The 8,780-nt window shown below is 50.7% G+C and overlaps 2 protein-coding genes across 4 annotated transcripts in view; both read right to left on the bottom strand.

Moving 5' to 3' along the window:
• Nucleotides 1-2,080, bottom strand: SPRR2D (small proline rich protein 2D). The gene is made up of 2 exons (XM_061564787.1): nucleotides 1,953-2,080; nucleotides 1-555 (listed from the first exon to the last, which is right to left on the bottom strand). The coding sequence occupies exons 1-2, from the start codon at nucleotides 1,955-1,957 to the stop codon at nucleotides 141-143; spliced, it is 420 nt and encodes a 139-aa protein (XP_061420771.1). The 5' UTR covers nucleotides 1,958-2,080; the 3' UTR covers nucleotides 1-140.
• Nucleotides 2,081-7,694: 5,614 nt separating this feature from the next.
• The window catches only part of NUP37 (nucleoporin 37), a 31,959-nt gene continuing 30,873 nt past the window's right edge, over nucleotides 7,695-8,780 (bottom strand). For all 3 annotated transcript variants that reach the window (XM_061564781.1, XM_061564782.1, XM_061564780.1), the window contains exon 10: nucleotides 7,695-8,570. In XM_061564781.1, the coding sequence (XP_061420765.1) occupies nucleotides 8,457-8,570 (114 nt within the window). In that variant the 3' untranslated portion in view covers nucleotides 7,695-8,456. The remainder of the gene's footprint in view (nucleotides 8,571-8,780) is intronic.

Raw genomic sequence — 8,780 nt, 5'->3', positions numbered from 1 at the left:
TCACTGCGAGATGCGGGTTTTTATTGAGGGGGGTGGGGGCACGGGGGGAGCGCTCAATAGCGGTGCGCACCGCTCAGAGACAGCAGCCACCGAGGTGGAGCCAGAAGACCGTGGGTGCCGGGGCCCCAACCTCTCTCGCTTCACTTGTAGCCGGAGTTACCTCCTCCCATGCCGCCGTTGCTTCCTCCGAAGCAGCACTGCTTCACGGGCCGCTGGCAGCATTGCTGCGTCTGGCAGCACTGAGGGCCCTTTGAGGAACCGCCCCTGGAACCATGGCCCCACCGCTTCCACAGAGAGCCGCACCCCACCTCATCCTCCTCCTCCTCCTGCTGCTGCTGCTCCAGCCGAGGACGCCCGCCGGCTCTGACCTTGCAGGGCCATTGAGGCGCTGGGTAGGGATGCGGCGGCGGAGCTGGGTAGGGATGCGGCTGGGGCCACATCGGGTGCGACTTGCACACCAACTGACACCGCGGGGGCGGCGGGCAGCACGGCGAGGGATGCGGCTTGCAGGGCCGCTGAGAAGGATCGCTCCATGGGCACTGATGGTCCGAGTAGCTGCCGAGGAATAACACGCAACGTGCACACACGTGTCGACTCACGGCCATGGCGATACGCCGAGGGGCTAAACTTCACCGCAACTTATAGCTCAGTCCACCGACACTGCTACATTCCACACACGGGTTTAATAGCAGGCACCTCCATTTAACTACAATATATAGAGAGAGGTGCACTGCGTTTACAAACTCTCAGCCTTATCCACAACCAGATCAAAATACCAACTTGATGTGTGGCCATGTTGTGCTTCAGGCGAGCAACTGCATTAAAACACCACCAACAAGGGCAAAGCTGTACAAGGTGCAATTCGATTCTGCTGTGGAGCATTCTCCCGGAAGGCCGGTAAAGCGATGGCCTGAACTGACGGCGAGTGCGCGACACGCACGACAGGTGTGTACTGGCGTGCAGGTACACATGACGACAAACACAAAGATGCCCCCGAAAGCCTTAACAGCATTTTAGGGCAAATGCTGTTAGCGAGCACCTATGAAGGCTAGCAAGGTACACGAGGGGGTGGGGTGGCCAGCACCAAGCCCTAGTAGCGATGTTTACACATCACATCAGGTACTCATTTGAGGCCGAGTCGATATAGGGGAGACCCAGAACCGGTTCGAATATTCGCCACTGTTATAGGTCGTGAGTGGGTCAAACCCGGTTCGCTGGGTTCGTAGCGCAGCACGCGAACCGCTACACTAACGCTCCCCACGCTTAAACAGGCACACAGGTACACACTAATAGACATAGGCACACACATATACACACTCCCAGAAGCCACACCGACACACACGGGCAGAGCAATCGTAACTGCATCAAGGCTCTCTCACACACACAGAGCCACACGTAGTGTGGACACACAGAGCCACACGTAGTGTGCACACACAGAGCCACACGTAGTGTGGACACACAGAGCCACACGTAGTGTGCACACACAGAGCCACACGTAGTGTGCACACACAGAGCCACACGTAGTGTGGACACACAGAGCCACACGTAGTGTGCACACACAGAGCCACACGTAGTGTGCACACACAGAGCCACACGTAGTGTGGACACACAGAGCCACACGTAGTGTGGACACACAGAGCTACACGTAGTGTGCACACACAGAGCCACACGTAGTGTGGACACACAGAGCCACACGTAGTGTGGACACACAGAGCCACACGTAGTGTGCACACACAGAGCTACACGTAGTGTGCACACACAGAGCCACACGTAGTGTGGACACACAGAGCTACACGTAGTGTGGACACACAGAGCCACACGTAGTGTGCACACACAGAGCTACACGTAGTGTGCACACACAGAGCCACACGTAGTGTGCACACACAGAGCCACACGTAGTGTGGACACACAGAGCTACACGTAGTGTGGATGAGAGCGCTTCAGAACCATACCTCATGCCGGGTCTGGAGACGCACGTGGATCTGGAAGAATGGAAGAGGCAACGAACGGATGCTGTGGCTGTTCGATGCTCGTGCCCCGGGCTTTATATCGTGACCGGGCGGCTCGAGGCGGGGTCCCGTGCTCATTGCTCGTGAGCCGTTAATTAACGGCGATTAATGAGTAATGGCCCAATTATCAGCGGGGGCTGTGGGGGCCCAGGGTTGAGTCTCCAGCCGGGGCCAGGGTGGTCCCAGGGCCCGACCCACGAGCGGCTCCTCCCGCGCAAGCCAACAGTGTTAACTTGCTTGTTTAACAAGAGCCCTTAATGATATTAATCACCCAATTTACAATGATGACCTTCAATTGCACTAATTAAGGTGGGGTGAGGAGTGTGACATCGCTGGTGATTGATCTGCATTGGGGGGAGGGGATGGTGAAAGATGATGGCATTGGGTGGTAGGGAGCTGAGAGGGGGCCCCCAGGGTCCTGGTGGGGCTGTGAGACTCCCACGGCTGATCCATGTGTACTCTCCAACGAGGTCCCTTAGATGTTAGGATCGCCTTCTTCTGAGTACTCCGAGGACAAGGCTCATTTCCTGCAGGAGTAATCGGGCTTTTTTCCAGTACAGCCCCCACGCTTTAGAACAACGCTTTGCTACTAAGACAATCAGCATCGTTAAATATATTCAAGTCTGTATGAAAATACTCATCTCTTTAAACTGGCCTTTACCCGCATCTAGTTCTGGCCGTTTACCCTGGTTCGGAGCGAGCGATGAGTAGGTGAACGAGTGGGTGAGTGAGTGGGCGAGGAGGTGAGGGTGTGGGTAAGTGGGTGAGCGAATAGGTGAGCGAGCGGGTTAACTAGCCTTTACTCACACCTAATTCTGGTCGTTTGTCCAGCTGGTTGTTGTTTTTTTCCTGCTTGCCATACACGTTGCGCATTGGGATCTACAGATTGAATGTGGCACTTGAAAAATGTAAATTATGATTGTGTCCTCCCTAGCAGTATTACGAGTGGTTCCTGACCTGTGCTCCTCAGGCCTTGGCACGTGATCTGCGGAACTGTTGCAGATACCATTGTATATACTGCAGTATATACTGTAGTATATACTGCAGTATATACTACAGTATATACTGTAGTATATACTGTAGTATATACTGCCCAATGCGCAACGACCTCGTGGCTCGGCAGAAGAGAAAGCGGCCCACAATAGGAAAGTTGCAAGTTCAAATCCCTCCGGGGTCACCAAAAATTAGTACCACTTTGTGGGGAAGTCAACAGTGGTTGTCCTATGGATAGACTCGCCCCTGCCAGAGAAACGTGGAATGTCCCCTTTTGGCTTAGGGCTGTAAACTGATGGGCACCGCGTCAATACTCACTTGGATAAGAACACCCGCGTACTGCTCCGCCATTCAGATTGCGTTCGCTACTCGAACGCAGCTGGGTAATGACTCGTCTGAGGATTGCTGCCATTGATTAGTGATGAGTACATTGGGGCGTTTTCAACACAGTTGCTGAGCACAGGCGCAAAGTTCCCAAGTGACAAGCAGCACTAATCACAGTTGTAACACGGAAGAGTCAACATAAGTCCCATCATAGGTGCTCGTTAATAGCACTTGCCCCAAAAGTCTGTTACGGCTGTACGGGGGACTTTTTGTTTTGTAGTGACCTGCAGGATGGTGGTTGAGTGCTGGGTGAGTGAGTGGGTGGGTGAGCTGAAACAATCCGGTGAAACTGAGTCCCCAACATGAGGAGGCATTAACGAGTGAGGTTCATGGGAAGTCACCGTGGTGGTGGTGGTGATAGCGACACAAGCGTGGTGCGTGGTGTATACATGTTTTGAGGGTTGGCTCTGGTCCATTTGGTCCCGAAATGTTGGGAACAGGAACCACCGACGATTTGACACCCATGTTGACGAAGCCTAACCCTCCCAGTGCCGTGCAATTCCGTGCAATTATTGTCTTACCTTAGCCTCTCCCAACACATTACAGGTCTGACACATAAAGGCCAGCTCGGTTTTACACGTGGCATTTCTCAAAGTCTCAGTCTCTCTCCTCTTTCTCCAACTCACATCGCCATCACAAACTATTTTGCAACATTGTTTGACATTAGAATCCCACGGTTACAGAAAACTAGAGTAACATATTTCCATTCACTAAATTCAGCAGCTCATATTAAGTTGGAGGTTGCGCATTTTCCATAAGTTGGGGGTTGGTTGAGTTAGCACATCACTTTGTGGAGAAGCCAGCAATGGTTTGCCATATAAATATATTAGTATGTATGTTGAACTTCTTTCGCACCGTACACAGCCAACCGTGCGAATCAGAGCTGCGGGGGAAGGACAACAAACTAAACACCACCACGATGGGAACGTGGAACTTCCACCATTGGCAAGGAGCTGTAAACGGGAGATGAGCAGAGCCTCAATGCTCATGTGAACAGGAAGTCGCTTTGACTTACAGCTCAGCCTTACTCGTTGCGTGCTGTGAATGTTAAGAGATGTAAACTGCGTGTACACTACACGCGGCATTGCATGTTGTCAACGGACACGCTGGACTCACAAGTGAGATGTTCCATCTCACGGAACCAACCATTTGTAAATATTTTTGTACCATGTTAAAAGATTACCCTTTCCAGGCAGTAGCCCCGTGACATCGTTTAGAATGACGAAAGTCGAGTTCCCCTTTCCAATGATCTCTCTCCAGTTTAACCGCCAGCATCTCTGAGCTCACGCCAGCTGCCTCTCGCTTAAAACTGTCCACGATTATGTCGAGGAGTTCCGTGGTTTGAAAACCAAGTGGGATAAATTAAAACGTTTAATGCGCAAACTGGGAATGCGTCCAGTTATCGCAAGGACGCGCGGGAAAACAAGACGATCGGGATGGCAGTCAAAACCGGCCTTGCAAACAATTGGCCAAGCTCTGTGGCCCTATATATCTTGTCATGTATGGCCAACTCGATTCATAATACTTGCGGGTGCACCGAGAGGAAAACGGACGCATGCGAGGGGGGTAACCCGTACAGATGGAGCCGGGGGGGGGGTACCTGGAGTGGGTGGTTTCAGTCGGGGGTCAGGACTTCTTGCTGCCAATGATTCTGCCCAAATGATAACAAAGAAAGTACCTTCTCTGGACAGTCGATTACTTTATCAATAACCTGGGGAAGTTACTTACATTTGTGGACTTCGGTGCATCCCCTTTGCCACAGAGGATCGACCATGCCATACTGCGACACAGCGTTCCCATTACAGCTTACAGAAGGTTCATGTGAAAAAAACATCCCCACACAACATCCCCCGATGCTCGCCTCGCGACATCGCTTCCGAGCGCGCGAGTGAACCGCGAGGTTCTGCTTTTAACCCGAAAGGCGCGGAGTGACTCGTGCTCTCTCGCCAACTCAGCTCCTGTTTCTTCTCGTGGGATACTCTCACCCAACTACAATCCTGTACAGTTTTTAAATCACACGTGAATACGTCTTTTTAAAAGGGATGTTACACGTAACATCATTACAGTAGCTTAAAGTACTATTATGTATTTTTAAAGAGTTACTATATCATATCGGTCGTGAAAGCCTTCACGTGAAATTTACTAGATATATTCTTTACTGATTTTAAAAGCAGTTGCCGAGCAAAACTCAAAAACCCAAAACATCAAGTGGTCAGCAACAAAAAACACCATCAAATTTGCAAGAAATAGGAGTTCCAGTTTATTCAGTAGGGAGGGAATTATTCCAAGGTACAGCAGTGCAAGGGAAGAGGCAGAAGGAGAAGTGGTGTGACCTGCAGTGTGGTGAGTGGGTGGGCGAGTGGGTGTCTTGTCTATTGGAACATCTACGCCGGTTAGAAACATTAAGGCTGGCCTGCCTACGACCCATCCTGAGTATAAGCAGGCAGGATTGTGTGAGCTCGCAATTCCTTGAAAGATCTGGACACATTCCCATCAGAGTTCCTTCAGCAGGCAAGGCTGTGTTGGCTGGGTTGTGTAGCCCCCGCATGCCCACCCAGGCGAGATAGAGGGGGATGAGTGGGCACGACAGGGGCTGTAAACGAGATGGACTGGTGGGGTGCAGGAGCTTGTGGAGCTCAGTGGACTTGCCGATGACTGGTACCAGCGGTGTCAAGATCGGCCTCTGTGGAGGAGGCTCGTGGAGGATGCTACTGGGTAATTGGAGGCAGTCGCCCTCCAACAACAATGGAGAGCAGAGGAGCGACGCTCACGAGTGGAGCGCCGGGTGGCTAAAATACAGCAAATTGGCACAATAGAGGGCACAGCTGGTGCATCAACCAGTCATCTCAGTCAACTCATGGCACCTGGGTCTATTCCATGACCTCCTGTGAGCGAGCCTTCGACACTTCAAATGGCGTCAAAGTGCACCTGGCCTGGCACAGATGCCATGGTGACGTCACCGCCACTTCGTGGCGAATGGTGGGGGTTGTTGTCTTGTTGTGACCTGCAGTGTGGTTGGTGGGTGATTGAGTGATCGATTGTGTTCTTGTGACATGCACTTTAATGGTTGAACACTGTGGATGAGATGAAACAGTCAGTGACTGGTGGAGCACACATCCGCAACACAGGTGGATGATTCAACAAGTGAAGATCACAGGATCAATAACCATCGTAGTCGTGACAGAAGGGTGACGAGGTGACGAGCCACCGTTGAGCAAGAGACCAGAGTGGCTCAGGGAGCGCTTCTGTTCAAATCGTTCATAAAGTTGTGGGGCATTGTCAGGGCCAGACGAAGGTTATGATAGAAAGGGTCTAAGAAACGATTCCATGTTTAAAATGTGTATGTAGTCATCAAACATACATATTTTTATGCCTATATGAAATTAAACATAAATCACTACACTCATTTTCTTTCGAGCATTAGCTGTGGCAACGTCACAAATGCTGTCATCATAATTCAAAGGCAAATATGTTCCGATGGCCGCGCTACCTTCGCTCAGCTGTAACTTCAATGTGGAACGAAGAGCCTAAAGGAGGGCCTACAAAATATGGCCTTTGGGTTAATTGGGCCCTGAGAATTGTGAAAGCTTTGCCTTAAAAGGAGATATGTAAAAAGGGTTGTTAAAATGTTTGTGTTTGCATCACTGCTAGCCACATTAAAAAGACTCAAGTACAACACCAGTTACACATACAGAAATGTCCAGCGGTAAACGCATTCACCTCAACTGAGGAACGAAGACAGCTGCCGTAGTGGTGGCACGATGGTCGGCAAACTAGACAAGCGATCCACAGTTTACCCGTTCAATCCCATCTCCCGACACGGCAGTGGAAACATTTGTGGGTAGATCTCTTAAATCTCTGCAGTTGTAACACTCCACTGGACACCATTCCCAGTTCCTGACTTTCGGAATCAGTAATCGATTCTGTAAGTGATTGCCAGTAGACTGGTTACCATTTAACAACCCTATAATAAACATAAACTATTAACCGTATATATAAACTGATAAATCCGATACACAAATGTTATCTGTTCGCGTTATGGTGTTCTCTGGTCTAACACTGGTGAGACAAGGCCATACAGGAGGCTGTGTGTGGTGTAGGCCAATCCGTTTCAAAGACAAAGCACACACATTATTCTCAAAGCATGTTTGTTTGCATGTTTTACCACGAGCATGACGTGTGGTTAATGCAGACTTGATGCCTTGCAATATGTGTCGATTTGGTAATGAACATCTTACCACCTCCTGTATTATACCCTGAAAGGGTAAAGCTTATTCTTTCGAATAATTTTGATACCGGCAAAAATGGTCCCATAGAAATGTTGGCGTTTATTGAAACCACATCACAAAGACAATGTGAAGGCACTGCACACAAACAGGGTCACACGATTCATTCATTGGAAAATGTTCCTCTTTGTCGGATTTTTGGCAGAAATGCACCGAGGCCTTTATCACAAACACAGCCTGGGCAAACAGGCATGGCGGCGTGCTTCGGCTCACTTGGAACATCCGAATCCTGGCAAATGAAAAGCAGCCGAAAATGAAAACGCCATTCATTGGAGCCCTGAGATAGTGGCGTAAATTCCACATTCCCATTGTTGTAGGTGAGCCTCTCCTCCGCAGGACAACCACTGTCAACTTCCCCACATCGTGTTGCTCATTTTGGTCCAAAGGGGAATGAAGGGCCGGAGTCAACGCTCAAAAGAGGGTTTGAAATCACAACCTTCCAGCTGCTTGCTCAACCATTGAGCCAGCTGGATGCATGATAACCAAGTCAACATTTTCCCAAATGCATAACACTTACCCATGAGCCAACCACTCAGCTTTTTCCTAAACAAACAACTCAACCAGCCACTGGTACGAGTGCTACCTTTAATCCTCATCAACTAGGCAATTAGAGCTAGCCCTTCCACTAAACCCCTCACTTGACCGCTGGTTGGGGCTCTTAACTTTTCAGGTTTGGTTTCAGAGAAGAGATCAAGAGGAAGCATGAGACACGTGCTGCCAAGCTATTGTTTCACGGGCGATCGTTCGTTGAGCAGATCCTACGTGAGGCCTTGGACACCAGGGCTCACAGCTCCAGCAGCCAGAAGCAGAGGCTGCGGTCAGAACCACAGGCGCACAGAGGCAGCTGCGGGTGCCAGCTCAGGCCTGACAGCGCTGGCACCTTGCTCTCCAGCGCCGGCTACACAAACACAAAGACAGGAACAGTTATCACCATTCGCCAGTAAGTGGCAGTGTTGCCACACGGCGCTTGTGGCAGGCTTGGTGCACCCCGAGGCCACGTGAAGCGTCAAAGGCTCGCTGGCAGGTCACGGGACAGACCCAGGTGCCATGGGTTGACTGAGATGACTGACCGATGCACCACCCTATCCCCCCTACTGTGCCAACTTGT

Source organism: Lethenteron reissneri, chromosome 33 (assembly GCF_015708825.2).
Source record: "Lethenteron reissneri isolate LAM-NWPU_2019-01 chromosome 33, ASM1570882v1, whole genome shotgun sequence".
In the NCBI taxonomy this organism is placed as follows: domain Eukaryota; kingdom Metazoa; phylum Chordata; class Hyperoartia; order Petromyzontiformes; family Petromyzontidae; genus Lethenteron; species Lethenteron reissneri.
Note: the sequence above shows the minus strand (reverse complement) of the source record. Positions and strands in the feature narration are given on the sequence as shown.